This window comes from Colossoma macropomum, unplaced genomic scaffold (genome assembly GCF_904425465.1).
Source record: "Colossoma macropomum unplaced genomic scaffold, Colossoma_macropomum, whole genome shotgun sequence".
In the NCBI taxonomy this organism is placed as follows: domain Eukaryota; kingdom Metazoa; phylum Chordata; class Actinopteri; order Characiformes; family Serrasalmidae; genus Colossoma; species Colossoma macropomum.
The window spans coordinates 11812136-11829577 of record NW_023494807.1 but is presented as its reverse complement, the minus strand read 5'-3'; the positions used below and the strand labels follow the sequence as shown (position 1 = coordinate 11829577).

The 17442-nt window shown below is 38.3% G+C and overlaps 1 protein-coding gene across 1 annotated transcript in view; it reads right to left on the bottom strand.

Annotated features, from left to right (window-relative positions):
* Positions 1–17442, bottom strand: part of dscamb (Down syndrome cell adhesion molecule b) — a 182564-nt gene that overhangs the window by 42601 nt on the left and 122521 nt on the right. The window contains exons 8-11 of the mRNA XM_036555898.1: positions 13644–13916; positions 7895–8173; positions 6934–7053; positions 5059–5238 (exon numbers count right to left, since the gene is read on the bottom strand). Coding sequence (XP_036411791.1) covers positions 5059–5238; positions 6934–7053; positions 7895–8173; positions 13644–13916 — 852 coding nt within the window. The remainder of the gene's footprint in view (positions 1–5058; positions 5239–6933; positions 7054–7894; positions 8174–13643; positions 13917–17442) is intronic.

Below are 17442 nucleotides of genomic sequence, written 5' to 3'. Positions count from 1 at the left end.
CAGCACAGAGGCTGCATGCGCTAACAGAAATGACTCAAAAATAAAATCGAAATAAAATCTATATTAACATCAATTCTGACGGTTTTCCTAACGAGGATGTTGACTATTCTAAACTAGTCATGCCTGTGGAAATATGTCTGATTTAAATATGATTCTGGGCCTTATGTACAAGATAAAGGTCCTGTAGAAGCAATAATAAATGCATGTTGAAATTTTATTAAAGGGCCCATATGTTACATTTTCTTGCATTTTATATTTTTCCCCTGACGTCCTACACTGCAAACTGTTCTGTGCTTGACAAGATTTAAAATCTGGAAATATGAGATTAATGATCTTGATTTATAAGTTATTTACTCATTTCTATCTTTGAATTTATGCTCCATTCTTAAATTGATCATGAATTTGTCTTCTATGCCTAAATTTGTCAGAAAATCTTAAAATTAGTAATTTACTGTTAAAATAAGATACATTAGAGTAGCAATCTGTACCGTCTTCCTCTTCAAACACATTGTTTCAAAATTCACTGCGTTTACATGCACTCAATAATCCGATCATAATCGGTCTGCAGTTATCTGATTATTCAAACGGTCATGTAAACAGCATACTCTGATTTCTTAGATCGGAGTAAGGTCTAGAAGTCTAATTAAAAAATCTGAAAAAGAGACTGGATTTTAGCTCAGTAATCAGATTTCTCAGTGCTGTAAACTCTCACTCTGATTTCTTTCGGATTTCTTAGTGTGAGCATGTGTGAAAACAGACGGTGGTACCAGAAACAAGTGAGCAGCGTCGCTGCAAGACGCAGCAAAACACTTTTGGAGCGACGATGAAACCAAATACATGCTTGACAAAATGAAGGATTTAAATGTTCTTCATCTTCTAGATGACGTATGTTCATATTTTCAGTTAAAGTGGTGTGATGTTTAAAAAAAAGCTGCAGCATGAAGTTTGAGTTTTATGTTATGTTTATGTCACGTCTTCTTCTGGGAGTTTATTGGCTGGTTGTAAATCAGAAATCTGATTACTGTCTGACTCATGTAGACCTGGAGTTTCCCCATTATCTGATTACCCAAGTGCATGTAAACGTGTTGATCGGATTACTGACAAAATCTGATTTTCTGCAGTTATCAGATTATTAAGTACATGTAAACACACTCATTGACAAAAACTCAAGCTCAACTGCTTGATGTAAGAATAAAACGAAGCATATTTTAAAAACAAAATAAATTTTATTCAATGGTCCAACACGCTTCACCTACCAGGAGACGGAGTTAAGGGAAGTTTCTCTCTCAGTGCTGGTTGTGATGTCAGTAAACAGTGTCCTGTCGTAAGGTGTCTGCTCTGAGATTAAAGGCTAGTTTTAGATTAAATTTAGTCCTGTTTCAATATCAGACAGTTTGTTTCAGTAACAGCAGAATCACCTTCACTAGTGTTCAGTCATTTACACTAAATTACTTATTTATTTACTCATTCAACACTCCTTTATACATCAATGTGTGGGGGCGGGGCCAAACTGGCGTACATATATACTATATGAACAGGTAGGTATATGCAAATGTGTTATGATAGCAATGATAAGTAAATAAATAATTAATTAAATAAATTCATTTCACAGCATTTTCCACAGCATTCAAATCAAATATGATAATTCGCTGAATTACAATGAAAAATTGATGCATCAGAATTTACTTGATGATCTCCACATGAGTAAAATCTCACATTAACACTGTCTTTCAGTTTATTTACTTGAGGCAGTTGCCATGTTGATGTAATAAACGGCTGCTGTTCTTTACTCTGCTGTCTCTCCTGCTGCAGAGGAACCTGTATGTGTGGAATCCATTTCATCCCTCGCACAGGGGCATCCTGGGAAACTAGGCCACACCGCCATGCCTCAGTGGGCCATCTACACGCCACATCTCCCCATCCTACACTCTCACATACTATCATCTACAACTGCCCCCCCCCTCACTGCGACTCCCACTTCTCCCTTTTCCATGCACAATTAGTCACAGGCTGAACACATTCCCCTCTGATACTGCAGACCACGTCCAACCAGCCACGAGAGAGAGAGAGAGAAAGAGAGACAAACACGAGAGAGAGACAGAGTGTGTGTGAGAGAAAGAGAGAGAGAGAGAGAGAGAGAGAAGGAGAGAGGAGGAGATAGAGGGAGGAGACAAAATGAAGGAGGAATGATGGAGAAATATATATATATATAATTTTGGACCATTTTCCTTAAATTTTGATGTCACAAAAGCCAACACATTGGCATATATCTACCTATTCATGTAGCATCTACCTACAGTGGTTTGCCCCGCCCACTCACACTGACGTTATAAGGAGTATTGGATAAGGTGCAAAACAGGACAGCCAATCAGAGCAGGGCTCATTTACATATATCTTAAAGCACACCTGTTTAATTTTAAGGGATGAAGAGAGGCTACATATATATATATATATATATATATATATATATATAGGTCAGTGTCTGTTTATTTGAGAAAGAAATTATTAAGAAAAAATCTGGCACCAAACTTTGTTCTTTCTCTTGTGTTTATTTGTATCTAATGTTATAGAATGTGCTTAATTGCCTAAAGTTGTGTACATAGCAATGCTACTTAACTCAAAACATTTCAGCCTGAGAAAAAGAACAAACAAAATTAGAAGCACTAAAAATTTAATGTAGTTAATGAAAGCTTTCAATTCTAATATTGTGTGTGAAGTTTTCTGCAGTCGCAGACGATCATTATCGTCATGTTCAATACAGCTTCACATAACAGGACTTTTATTATGGAAAAACCTTCAGTCTGAAGTAGCTGAAGTGCTAAACACTGTAAATGCAGCGTTTAAAGCGCAGAGACAAAACCAGCTGGTAGTAATGGGGGTAATGTAGGGGAAGAATGGTTCCTCAATGAATACACAGTTCACCAAGATGCACAATAGCATACACAGAACACTCAACTGGGCAGAAAGCTGCCCTCAGGCCCGAAAACACAGCGACTCTGTTGCACAAACGCTGCCCAGGCCTGTGTCCACCTCAACAAGCTAAAACAAACTCAGCCAAACAGCGCTGCACCAGCACAAACTCACACTTTAGTGATGTTTTCACATTAGGCTGCAAATACATGCCAACTCACCCAGACTAGGGTGACCACAGTTTGGGTTTCAAAGAAGAGGACACTGGGGGCAGTGCGGGGTGGTCTGTAAAGTTGGGGCTGGGGGGGCTGGGGTGGGGGGGGTGAATTGAAGTCATTGGAGGCACCATGGCAATGTGTATGGGGAGGGGGCGGGGCTACGTAGCTGACAAATGTGTTCACAACCATGAAATATTGGCTTCTTTTTCACTGCAGGACCAGGGCGGAGAGTAACTGTTCCAGTGGCTTTTCCATGCGGACATGGTTGGACGCGGAACATTTAAAACCGGGCTCAGTGCATTTTTTTGGCACGGTTAGCTAACCGTACTCGAGGCCACAGAACCGTTTGGTGGGATGACATAACGACGTAGCTATCCACTACTCGATAAAGATCAATTCAATCTAACACTAATTTTTAAATGTTCAATGGCGCTGGTTAGCATTAGCTTAGCTAGCATGGCGCCAGCTCTGCTAACTAAAGAACAGGTTTGATTCTGCCTAACAAAAGCTTTACTGACACAAGTTTAGATGATAATGACACAAATATGAGGAAGTGAAGTTGAGTGGTTGATGTTAGAGGAACAGAAGGCTGAAATTGAACCTGATCTCTGGTGTCTGAAGCTGGAGCCTCCTAGTAAAGCTAATGTTAGCCGACTTAGCTAAAGAGATCCAATCACCCCAATGCAGGTTCAATTCAATTAACTGCTTTGCTGTCACAGGTATAGATGACAAAAGCTATAGTTACGAGAGTAAAGCCGACTGATTGGCAGTGAAAGGACAGAAAGCTGAAATCTGACCTGTTCTGCAGCACTTTAAGCTTACATGAGTGTACGGTGCCTCCCACCGCAGTGCGGGTTTGGTTCTAACAAACCGATGATTAAAAACACTCATTCAGAGGATAAAGACTCGTATCTAAGCACAAATTCGAATGACTGGTGTTGAAGTGATAGAAAGATCTACATTATTAATCTTCTGTGGAGCTTTGAGCTGAACCCTGCTTGGCGACGCTAACGATAGCATTAGTGTAGTTTGCCAGCTACAGATGAAACTCACCACAGTACAGGCTGGTTCAGTAACTAATGATCGCAAAAATACAGAAAAAGATATAGAAACAGACTCTGTGGACCCCACAGGGTTAACCAATCCAGCCATGCATAATTCCACAACTGTTCTCCAAATACCCCAAATTTTTAGTTACGAATTTTACAATTTGCCACATTTAATTTTAAATCCTATCTTATATTTTGCGTTTAACGTCTTACAGAATGACTGAACTGAGTTGAAATTGTAGGTAGTTAGCTTGACTGGCTGGTTAGCTATCTGATGGCTATTATTATTTATTATTATCATTATTATTATTATTATTATTATTAAATGCAGTGCATACATTGTCATTTAGTTTTCTGTGTTTGCTGCTCATTTTTTATTTTGCACTGCATTTGGACTTGTTGGCCACCGTAGGTATACCATAAAAGTTCCTAATGTAAAATGAAACATTATTATTCTTAGTTTTTATACCCAGTTAATAAATCAGCGCAGTTCAGTCTTTCTGAAAGCAGTTAAACTCAATAATTAAATTAAATATGATTTATAATCTAAGCTAAAAAATAAAACTTGATAAATTCACTTTTACTAAAAAACTAAAAACTCTCTGGAACTCAGCTGTTATGTGGTTCTACATGGTTGCATGAATTAAATTGTATTTGTTTTCCTGAATTTCTTCATGTAAATCCATGACGTGACCCGTCAGGTCCTAAATCAGTCGTCATCTTTCATTTCGCTTCCTTTTTTCACCACCGTGTCTTAATTTTGTGGACCTTTTTTGGGTGGATTAACAGCTGAAATCAGTAATTTACTCTGCAATAACATAAAGTCATTCATACACACAAAACAGACGTGCACACACACACAGCTGGACGAGGGTCCTTACTTTTGACGGTCAGGTACATGCTCTTGCTGATGTCGGCGCCCACGTCGTTGCTGACCTTGCACAGGTAGTAGCCGCTGTCCTCCTCCAGCACGTGTTTGATCAGCAGAGAACCTTTCTCCAGCAGCTGGACGCGTGAGCCCGAGTTCAGGGCGATGGGCTGAAACTGAGGAACTCCTGCACCTGAGAAAACACAGCAAACACAGGAGGAATCAGCCTAGAGAACAGAAGAACTTAAACCCTAAAGACCCGCATTGTTCAGTTCTGCTCTCTCAGAACTACAGAACGTATTAGATTCATAGCACATACTGAATATTCATAGTAGTTTAATGAATAATTCATGGCACATACTGAATAATTAATAGTAGATACTGAATAATTAATAGTAGATGCTGAATAATTAATAGTAGACATTAAATTATTCACAGTAGATACTGAATAATTCATAGTAGATACTGAATAATTCCTAGTAGATACTGAATAATTTATAGTAGATACTGAATAATTCATAATAGTTACTGAATAATTCCTAGTAGATACAGAATAACTCATAGTAGTTACTGAACCATTCATAGCAGATCCTGAATAATTCATAGTCATTAGTGAATAATGCATAATATATAATGAATAATTCATAGTGGTTACAGAACACTTTGTAGCATATCTTGACTAATTTAATGGAGTTATTGAATCATTTATAGTAGTAGGATTTAAAGAATAATTATTAGCAGTTACTAAATAATTCATGCTAGATGTTAATTAATGCATAATGGTCAGTGAATAGTCATATCAGAACCAGAATGTTCATACTGAACAGTGTATAGTGGTTTCTGTATAATTTACTGACTTTTATGATTAATGACTGAACAATTAACCAGAAGTTAAAGAGCAGACAAAGAACATGTGAGAAGAAAAACAAATTCAATAAATATGTGAAACATGACCGGACACAGATTTCCCCGGAGAATGCCGCTACAGATGAATGAATCCAGTGGATTATTAGTGCTGTTGTTAAAACACTGGAACAAGCAGCTTTCTCAACAAACAAGACGGTAACACGTGTTTCTGAGGTCACAACATCTGGTCAGCCAATGGCCTGACGGCAGCCACTCCTGACAGACGTGTATTTGTATGTGCTTTGTGTTTTTATTTGATTATTTATTGATTGGATTTCAGGACTGCTAGACGGGCTGTTTAGTATGTGGTGTGTAATGCTGGAGATTAGGATTAGCGAGCGATGTGGGACTGACCACAACAAGTTAAACTGTAGTGCTACATAAGCTCAGCAACTTAATCCCAGATAGTTACAAGCACGTCTGTCTGCAGATCAAGACCAAGTGTCTGTCCACAGAACTCAGTGGTACAGATTCACTGTGGATACTTTCTGACTGGTTTTTAAAACACAGTGATCATTTTGGATATTAAAAAGTCAATAAAATATCTATTATTCAAATTTCCTTCACTTTTTTCCCAAAAACATGTATGTACTTAAACCAGTGCTGCCCACCGGCCAAATCTGGCAGAATATGATGTTTAATTTGGCCCACCAGAAAGTTGAAACTGCTATTTGTAATTTATTCATTTTTTATTTTATTTTATTTCTTTATTTTATTTTATTTTTATTTTTATTAACTTTATTTGTCTTAAAGCTTTCTAAATTGTTATTTTTCTTATGTATTGTTCCAATAATAATTTTTTTTCTTTGCAACACTTTCACTATCACTAATTTACTCATCAATCCTTCGTTTTTGTTTTTTATTTTTTTAATTTGTATAATGCTCAGCTGTACTGTAAGTGAGGGTCACCCTCAATGTACTTTGAGTTTAATCAGTTGAATTATTACTGTTACTGTTATCATCGTTATCAGAGGATGTTTACCTTTCGAGTGTTTCCACACGATAGTCGGAATGGGGTTTCCTTTAGCCGAGCAGTTGAGGATCACAGATTTGCCATAGATCCCATCCTGATCCCGAGGCTGCACTTCAAAATGTGGCGGAACTGAAAAAAAAAACAATCAAATTAGGAAGATATTAACCCTTTAATGCCGAGGCAGAAGAGCAGGAATTAGTCCTTTAATCCACTCTCCTCCTTTAATAACGTGACGACTCAGTTCTGTTCTTCTATTCTGATCAACAATCATAAAAATCTATAAGGTTTTACTTTTTACTATTCAAGCAAATCAAGAAAACACATGAATAAGATAAAGTGCACTCGTCACTCAGTCATGCGCAAAAGTTTGAACAGTTCTGGTTAATTTACTTGTTGTTATTTTGAAAATAAGTTAACACATTCTCTACAGGGAAAACACTGAAATATGACATTTTACTGCACAATTCTGTTTATTACTTATTTGTTGAGTTTAACATACTGGAAAAAAACATTACATGTTAAATGTGCCACACTTTCAGCAAATGAACAGCAATTGTGCATTAAAATGCAAAAAAATGATGTCTTAGCAAGTGAAAACATTAAACGTAGATGATATATTTAATATTTCTCATTATGAGACTGTTGTAAGAATGTAGTAAGATTATTTGGCCTAATTCTAGTTATTTTTTCATGTTTTAGGTGGCTGTATCTGCAGAAAGTGTTTTTCTATTGGTAAACCATTTTGATTGTTTAAAGAAATGATGCTTGAAATGAGTAAAATGACATGTCAACAGAATAAGACACTTTCTGCAGGTAAAATGTCTGTAATAACGGTCTTATTATATTATTAAAATCTTCTTAAAACAACCTCATAATTAGAAACATTAGATTTACTGACTACATTTAAGATCAGTTAAATGTATGGTGTAATGGGGGGCGGGGCTGGGGACGGGGCTGGGGGTGACTGTACCTTTGACGATGAGCTGGATGCTGTGCTCGACGGTGGCGGCCTCGTTGCGGGCGATGCAGGTGTAGCTGCCGTTGTGGATTTCGGACAGGTTGGAGATGCGCAGGGAGCTGGTGAAGTCGATCTTGTCAATGGTCACTCCCAGGCTGTCGTTGATGGGCTTGCCGTCTTTGTGCCAGGTGATGAACATGGGCAGATCACCGGAGGTCACCACGCAGGGGATGAAGACCCGCTGACCTATAGAGGCGCTCTGAGACTCAGAGTGCTGGATCAGAGGCGGCACTGCGGAGGGAAGGGGGGGTTACAGCTTTAAACATCTCATCTCAAAGAGCACCTTAATGCACTTATGATACATTTGTGATTCAAGACGAGCATCATTAATCTAAACTATTAAAAGGCCCAAATCATGGAAAATGGAATTTTCCTCACAGCCTTGAAATAAAAGAGTTGATGTAGTTAAAACATACCAGTCCCTCCTCATAGAAACTAAGCTGTAAACAGAGCCTTCATTGAATTTGTTGCTCTTGTGATGTCACAAAAACTAATGCATTTACATACGTGTATCTATTTCGTAGCCCTACCTTTTCAGTCCACAGCAGTTTAGCTCCACCTATTCAGCCTACAGTAGTTTGGACTTGTCCATTCAACCTACAGTTTTGTTTCATTTTGTGGGGGGGAATTTCTCCATGTTTTTCAAACTGCAAAAACATCTCAAAACAGTTTTAGTTTTACTGCATCATCTGAGCTCAGCAGCTGTTCTTTACATTGTGTAAAAATGTCATGATGATTGGACCAATAGAAACGCTCCTAAACCGCTTTGAATAAAATCTCTTTACATTGACTTACATTGAAAGGAATGTTTTTGCCCACTGCTGTAAAGTTACTATTTTGGAGATTTCATCACTTCACTCAGAAGCTAAAAGCTTTTCCACATTTAACTGTCTGTTTGTAGCTCAGTTTGCGCTTCTCTCAAATTCATCTACTGTTGTCTGTATAAATTGAGCTCAGTGTGTAAAGGCCTTTATGCTCACAGTGAGTGTGTTTACATGCACTCAATAATACGATCATAATCGGATTTCTGTAGTTATCTGATTTTTTAAATTGTCATGTACACAGCATACTCTGATCTAAAGATTTGATTAAGGAATCTGATAAAGAGGCTGGATTTTAGCTAAGTAATCAGATTTCTCAGTGCATGTGAACTCTTACTCTGATTTCTTTCGGATTTCTCAGTCTGTGCATGAGCGAAAACAGACGGTACCGGAAATAAGCGAGCAGCGTCGCCGCAAGATGCAGCAAAACACTTTTAGAGCGACGATGAAACCAAATACATGCTTGACGAAATGAAGGATTTAAATATTCTTCATCTTCTAGATGATGTATTTTCATATTTCCGGTAAACTGCTGTGATGTTTTCTCAAAAAGTTTGAGTTTTATGTTATGTTTACATCACGTCTTCTTCTGGGAGTTTACTGGCTGGTTGTAAAGCAGAAATCTGATTACTGTCTGACTCATGTAGACCTGGAGTTTCCCCATTATCTGATCACTCAGGTGCATGTAAACACGATCAGATTACTGACAAAATCTGATTTTCTGCAGTTATCAGATTATGAAGTGATTGTAAACACACTCCATATAACCACCATACAAGTTATTTGTTGGGATTTAATGAAAACATACCAAACACATCCCTGCTGAAAAAAGACAATTAGAACTATTAGGATTAAAATCTGATAGTTTCACTTTCTAACAGGAACTGGTTTAAACGTTACCATTACAGACAACTAGTTTCCTGTAGCACACCTTTAGATCTCTTTAGTAAACCGTCAAATGCATCTAAAATCAGTTCCAGGATGTCTGTTACACCATTAGAGTCCTTTACACTGTGATATCAACCCATCAGTAAAACATTAAACACCTTTAGTGAGTACTGGGCACCACAAGCAACCAAGAGAAGCTTTTAATGGTTTCTATGACTTTTTCCAGCAGAGATGATGTGATCCAGACTGCCGTGGGCTTTAAATACGAGCACAGTACAGCTGGAGCTCCCGATGCAGCAGAGAGGACGTATGCGATCACACGTGTAAGATAATTGGCGGTTTGTAATCACTCGGTCCCTCTTGGCCCCGAAACAAGTCATTACGGCTCCTGAATCTGCAGATCTCGCCGAGGAGGAGGAGGCATAATGTGAACTAATGAGGGGAGAAGCCGAGCGGTGAAGGGAGGGAAAAAGACAACTATAAAAGGGTTATTTCCTCGTCGGCAAATTCAGCATAATGCGTTCTCGGGGGACCCTCCAGCCACGGCGCGCGTCAGCCTGTCGCGTCTGAGAATCAATGAGTTAAAATAACGTTGAACTAAAGCAGCACTTCACTGCTTATTTAATTCACAACAAAGTGGGGATAATGGACTCTGGGGACTCCGAGCTGCTTCAGAATTTTAAGCACGAGTGGAGCAAATTAGCTAACTCGATCGTGGAGGTGTTTTCCTTTTTTTTCCTCCACATGATGTCCTGCGCTCGAGCTAATAACATGTTTATGATGTAATGAGGGAGCATTCGCTGCTGGGGGCGACGTAATCTTCGAGCGTATCGTCACTGACGGACCACAACTTTCTCCAAAAGAGAAGTGAGCAAAGTTCTCAATGTACAGTCTCACATTAATGCGAGACTGTAAGCAATTTTGGATCATTTCTGTTGGTCTGTTCATCATGAAATGTGCAAAGAGATGCTGCACTGCAAAAAAAATGAGATACACTGATACGTTGATTAGTAAAGAATTTAAGCAGATTTCTTACAAGAAGCAAAATTATCTGCCAATACAATGAGATCATTGGTTTAATGAAATCACTTAAAACAAGTAAAAAATATTACGAAATAAGTTTTTAAAATCTTATAATAAGCATACAACAATCTCAAAATGAGAAATGTTAGTTCACTCTTAAAAAAGATGGTTCTTCAAGGGTTATTTAGCAAAGGAAATGGTTCTTTATAGAACCATGAACACCCAAAGAACCACTTGCATGATGAAAGGGTTCTCTGCATGGTGAAACTGTTCTTCAGATTGATGGAGAATGTGCTGTAGATGTTTCTATATAGAAGTTTTCTGAAAATGGTTCTATGTAGCACCAAAATGGGTTCTTGTATTGTTACAAGCTTGACATCATCACAATAGAAGAAACCTATATGGGCCCATTTTCAAAAAGGATCTATATAGAACCAAAAGAAAACACAGAAGTGCAGCCAAGAACCTTCCAAAACACGTTCTGGCCTGTTTGAGCCTGGTTGTTTAAGTCCTGTCCCACTTCTGCTCCTGAGTGGCGCAACCGTCTAAGTGTCGGCTCTGTCATCAGGAGATCACAAGTTTGATCCCTGGTGACGCAACAGCCGTCTGTGGCCAGGAGTTCAAGAAAGCTTGACTGTCCTTGCTCTCTGGGTGGGTAGGATGGCCCCCCATCTTCCCACATCATTCAGCGCGATGAGAGTCTGTTAGCTGACGTAACAGATCTGGTGGTTAGTGTTCTCCTCAGAGTGTGTTCAGCTGTCTAATGATGCTGCGTTAGCGGCAGTTTGAAAAGATGTGGTGGAGCTTCACAGGACTCAGAGGAAGCCTGTGTCTGCCTTCACCCTCCTAGTGCTGGTGGTATCATGTGATTGTGGGGGTCCTAACCAGTGGGTGGAACTGGATTTGACTAAATTGGGAAGAAAACTGGAAAAAAATTAGCCTCTTAGCGTTCTACATTGACCACATTTAAAAGTCTGATTTGAAGGATAAACTGCTAAAACGTTGAAGCTCATGTGAAAGAAGGTCAGTGCAGAGCTGAGTGAGCAGCAGCTGTTTGGTTACTTGCTGTCTTGATTCATCTTTGTTTTTTGAGTTTGTTTTAGTTTTGGACACACGTTCCCAAACACACGTCAGACCAAAACCCAGGATGCTCTGAAAACATGACACTTTTTTCTTAATCTGTAAGGATCAGTTTCAGTTTTCTACCAATCTGTTCCATAATAGACTTTAAGGAGCTGTTACTGCTCTATAAATGTCTTAACGGTGCAAGAGCAGCGTATTTATCTGATCTCCTGCAGCGATATGAGCCGAGCAGAACTCTCAGGTCATCAGACACTGGTCAGTTAGTCCTGCTGAAGGTGAGGACTAAACATGGAGAAGCAGCATTTAGATGCTATGCTGCCCTTAAATGGACCCAGTGGACAGAGAGCATTAGAAGAGCCCCAACACTGGACACTTTAAGCTTCAGCTTCAGCTTGGAAACGTTCCTGTTTGAGTAGCTTTCAGATCAGTTTAAACACTGATAGCTCTACTGCACTTCTCTCCTCTAACGTTGCTCTATTATCATCATTTCAGCTTTAGTCTGAGTTTTAATTAAATGATTAATTTATTCTCTTTTAAAATGTACTGTTTTAATCAGGTTTAACGCTTTAGACAAGCACACTAACGTTATTCCTCCTAATAAACAGACACACGTTCAGCTCCGTCTCCTCATTATTCACCACCATCACTGTAATATTTCATCAACATTAACGCACGAAGGTAATCAGAGGAATGGTGGAGATCGAGTCTGCAGCGTCTGAGATTTTTAAAAACAAAGCCTTTGGAGCAGAGCTTGTTTGAAAATATAAGCTTTACATCCTTGAATTAATCTTTGTTACCTTATAAAGTGTAAATGACTAATTAATTAAAGCATTCGTCCATGTATCGTATTTAGTTTATCGTACTATATAAGCTTGTTGGTGTATTAGCTACAATAGCAACAAACGCAATGCAACAGCCTTTTCTCTTATCAGTTCCCTCGCTAGGACTGTTCCATTAGTGTGACCAATAGGCTACTAAGGAGGAGTCTGCACAGGACAGTCCTACCGAGGACCCACCCTACCTCGGCTGCAGCTATTGCCGCCAACTATTTGAGGCAGAATCTCAAACAGCTCCCTTCTCCCTACAAAGAGCAGCATAAAATAATGGCTACTCCATCTAAAGAGAGCTCAGTGAGTCTCACAGAGAACCACTCTGGATTCAGCCATGAGAGCACAATTCATACTGGACACAAAGACCAATATTTGGGTGGAAAAGACTAAATTTCATAACTCACATAGTGACTATATAGGGAGCAGTGAGCCGTCTGAGACTCAGCCTGAAGACTTTCTGAGCTCTGATCTTATATATGTTTAATATTGATCATTAACAGCTGTTTGTGTTCAGTTTTCAGCTCATTACCTGCTTGTTTTATGGTAAAGATGTTAAATATTGAACTTGAATAACTGAAACATTAAATGACCATTGGAGCTGTTTTTGCTAAAAAACAAAATTTAAACTAAAAAAAAAATTCCAGTAAAGATCAGTTTTGTAAGTTACCTGTAAACTCTAAAAGTGATGTGTTAAATGACAGCGCGCTTACTTGTGATACCTGTTTTAACACTTTCTGTGTCATATTGTTTTCTTATTTAACACATTCGGTGTTAAAAGTAACACAAAATACATTTTCCATAAGTGGGTACAGAAATTTTTCAACCTATTTTGTGTTAAAGGAGCTCAAATTGTGTCGTCATCAACGGGGCACACTGATGTGTCTGGTTATAGACTGAATGTGTTTTTTTTAACACATCTGTTTTTACAGCGCATGTTGAGTTATTTTTACGTAAACAAAACAGCCCAACTGCAGTTTAACTGAAATTACCTGAAACACATGATTTCTGAAAACGTGTTCAAATGGAGGAAACTGTTTTTGCAAATCAACCACTGACCTTTCACAGTGACGTGGACGCTCCTATGGATCTGCTTCTCGGGGTCCACCAGAACGTAGCAGGTGTACTCTCCGGCGTCCGAGTTCTGCACGTTGGACAGCTTCAGTGTGCCGTTGTTCTCGAAGGCGCGCTGGCGATGGTTGAACGGAAGCAGGTTGGAGTCTTTGTACCACTTGATGGAGTAGTAAGGGTAGCCAATGATGCGGCAGTGAATGAACGTGTCCCGGCCCGCGATGGCGGTCAGGTTCTTCATGGGGCGGATGCTGGCAGGACCTGGGGGAGAGAGGAAGACACCAGCTTCAGCGCTCGGCTCGCGTTCGGGGAAGAAGAGGAGACATTTAAGGGCAGGTCGAGAACGTTGATGTACTGCAGATCTACAGCTTTAGCTTTAGCAGGATTTATAAATTAAAAAAGACTGAATGAACCTGATAACACTTTATAATAAATTATTACATAGTTATATATTCATTAATAAGCAGCACCATGTGAATGAGTAACCATTTAGTTACATAGGAATAATCAATAAGTAGGTAGAAACCTAATCATTAATTACAGTTTGTTAATTGTCCATTGTTTAATTATTATTAAATAATTAATAGCAATCACAAATCTCTAATTAGTTATCATCTACATGTTTTAAACATTCTTCAAGGGTTCTTTAGTACAGCCAATGGTTCTGTTTAGAACCATGAGTTCTACACAGAACCATCTGAACCATGCTTAAATGGTTCTTTGCATGGTGAAATGGTTCTGTGTGCGAAAAAGGTTCTGCTACTGTTTACAATGTCAAGCTTGTAACATTAGCAGAACCCTTTTTGGTGCTATATGGAACTACTTTCAAACAGGTTCTGTAAAGAACCCTACATAACACATTCTCCATCAATCTGAAGAACTATTTTGCCATGCAGAGAATGAAATGGTTCTTTGTTCTATACAGAACCATTGTCTTTGCTAAAGAACCTGAGAAGAACCGTCTTTTTTAAGAGTGTACAGAGGGTGCACATTTTAATGCACAGTCAGTGCTTATTTGCTGAATTTAACATTTTGGAAACATACAATAAAACATGTGGCCTGTGCAAAAATTATGGCACATTTCAGATGATAAGTTTTTGCCAAAATGTTAATTTTTCATTTTTCTCTGTATCAATAAAGCGCAATTTGTCCAGGGGTGTTAAAACTTTTGCATAGCACTGTATGTTTTCCTATTTGAGGGAACCATAAGCAATGAACACATTTACACAATATTACATATACACTGCAAACACTATGAACCATAAACGTTCCATTATTTATGGTCTCGGAAATGAGACCAATGCGTAAGAACGGCTGTGATTCCTACATCTATGAGATAAGCAGGGCCATCTCTGAATTTTAGAGGCCCCGCCCCCCTCAGTAATATTATTTTTTATGCAAGAATGAAATAATTAATATTTCATCCATTTTAATTGCAATTACAGTTTGATAAATGCAAAGGTAAACACAACAAAACAATCATTAACTGGAAGAGGAAAGTTTGTGAATGAACTCCAAGTTGGCTTGACAAAGCCACTGCTACAGTGTCCCAGATGGTTGCTAAGGTGCTGTAAGGCCATTGCTATGGTGTCCTAAGTGGTTGTTTAAGTGTTGCTAGGCCATTGCTAGGCTATGCTTCGTGTTGCTAAGGTGTTGTTAGGCTGTTACTTTGTTCCCCAAGGTGGTTGTAAAGGTGTAGCTAGGCCATTGATACAGTATCCCAGGTGGTTGCTAAGGTGTTGATAGGCCATTGCTATGGTGTCCCATGTAGTTGCTAAGGTGTAGCTAGGCCATTGCTACAGTATCCCAAGTGGTTGCTAAGGTGCTTCTAGGCCATTGCTATAGTGTCCCAGGTGGGTGCTAAGGTGTTGCTAAGCTGTTGTTGTGGTGTCCCAGGTGGTTGCTAAGGTACTGGCAGGCTGTTGCTATGGTGTCCCAGGTGGTTGCTAAGGTGTTGCTAGGCCATTGCTATGGTGTCCCAGGTGGTTGCTAAGGTATTGCTAGGCCATTGCTATTGTGTCCCAGGTGATTGCTAAGCTGTTGCTAGGCCATTGCTGTGTTATCCTAAGTGGTTGCTAAGGTGTTGCTAGGCCATTGCCATGGTATCCAGGGGTGATAAGGTGTTGCCTTGCTGTTGCTGTGGTGTCCCAGGTGATTGCTAAGAGGTTGTTTGGCCACTGCTATTTTATCCTAAGAGGTTGCTAAGGTGTTGCTCAGCTATTGCTAGGCTATCCCTGGTGTTGCTAAGGTGTTGTTAGGCTAGGCTGTTGCTATGTTACCCAAGATGGTAAAGGTGTAGCTAGGCCGTCACTACAGTATACCAGGTGGTTCCTATGGTGCTGCTAGACAATTGCTATGTTATCCTAAGTGGTTGCTAAGGATACAGTATCCCAGGTGGTTTCTATGGTGCTGCTAGGCCATTGCTATGTTATCCTAAGTGGCTGCTACGGTGGTTGCTAGGCCTAAATGTGCTCGTACGTATATGAGTTTGTATGTAATGTCTGTGTGAGGATCCGAACGTTCTCAGTATTCTGCCAGTCATTTCCTCTGTTCGAAAACCTTTCGTGCCATCAGTCCCAAAAGCACAAGTGACATATTCCTGCATCAGCTTTACAATCCAGAGTTTCATAGTTCTAGCTCGAAAACTGCAACCTGTAAAACGGTACAAAATAAGTAGAATAATAAAACAAAGAACAGTAAGCCGGCTTTGCCAAGCCAACTTTACTAGCAGAACCATGGAACAACTATATAGCCTACATACAAACATACATACATACATTACAAGTAAAGGAAATGTAATAAATGTAAAATAATCAGTAGCAGTTAAATGATTAATGATTAAAAATTGCTAAATGATTCAATTTTTAGATTAAGACAAACAGAAATATTACGCGGCACAAGATACTACTGTAAATTACTGTATATAAACTATCCAACTATACAAATGTATATAAATTATTAAAATACAAACTAGCGTTACACCTATTACACAATTAAAGAAATACATGTAAAGAGGAAAAATTACACAGTATTTTCATTTTAAAGTCAAATATCAAGAGCAGAATCAGAAAATAAATAACTGAAATAAACACTGACAAAAAAGCAGAACTAAATTAATAAACCTGTTGAAATGAGTTTCAGACGTGAGAAAGGTTTACTGTACTTTACCTCAAGTTTCATTACTCTCAGATGTTCTTATGAAGTTTGTAGATGAGAAAAAGAAATAAAAAATAGAGAAAAGTATTCTTGGCAACAAATTATTAGCTGAAAACTTACTGCAGTCAAATAAAAATCTGTTCTCAGATTTGCTAACTTTTTAAATTAAGGCATTCTGGAGGTAATTTTTTTTCCATTTCATTTGAATGTTGATTTTATTACAATTTCAATCTGTACATTAATTTTACTAGAATTATAATTTGGATATTAATTTTATTAGAACTTCAATTTGAATGCTAGTTTTAATAGAACTTCATTTTGCATGTTAATTTTATTAAAACGTCTTTCTAGATATTAATTTTATTAGAATTTCATAAAAGCTATTCATTTTACTAGATGAAATGTTAATTTCATTAAAACTTCATTCTTAATATTATGTGAATTTTATTAAAACCTCTTTCTAGATATTAAGTTTATTATAATTTCATTCATGCTGGTAATTTTATTAAAATTTATTCTAGATATTAATTTTATTAGAATTTTATTCTGAATGTTAATTTTTTACAACTTCATTCTAGATATTAATTTTATTAGAATCTCATTCTGGATATTACTTTTATTAGAACCTCAT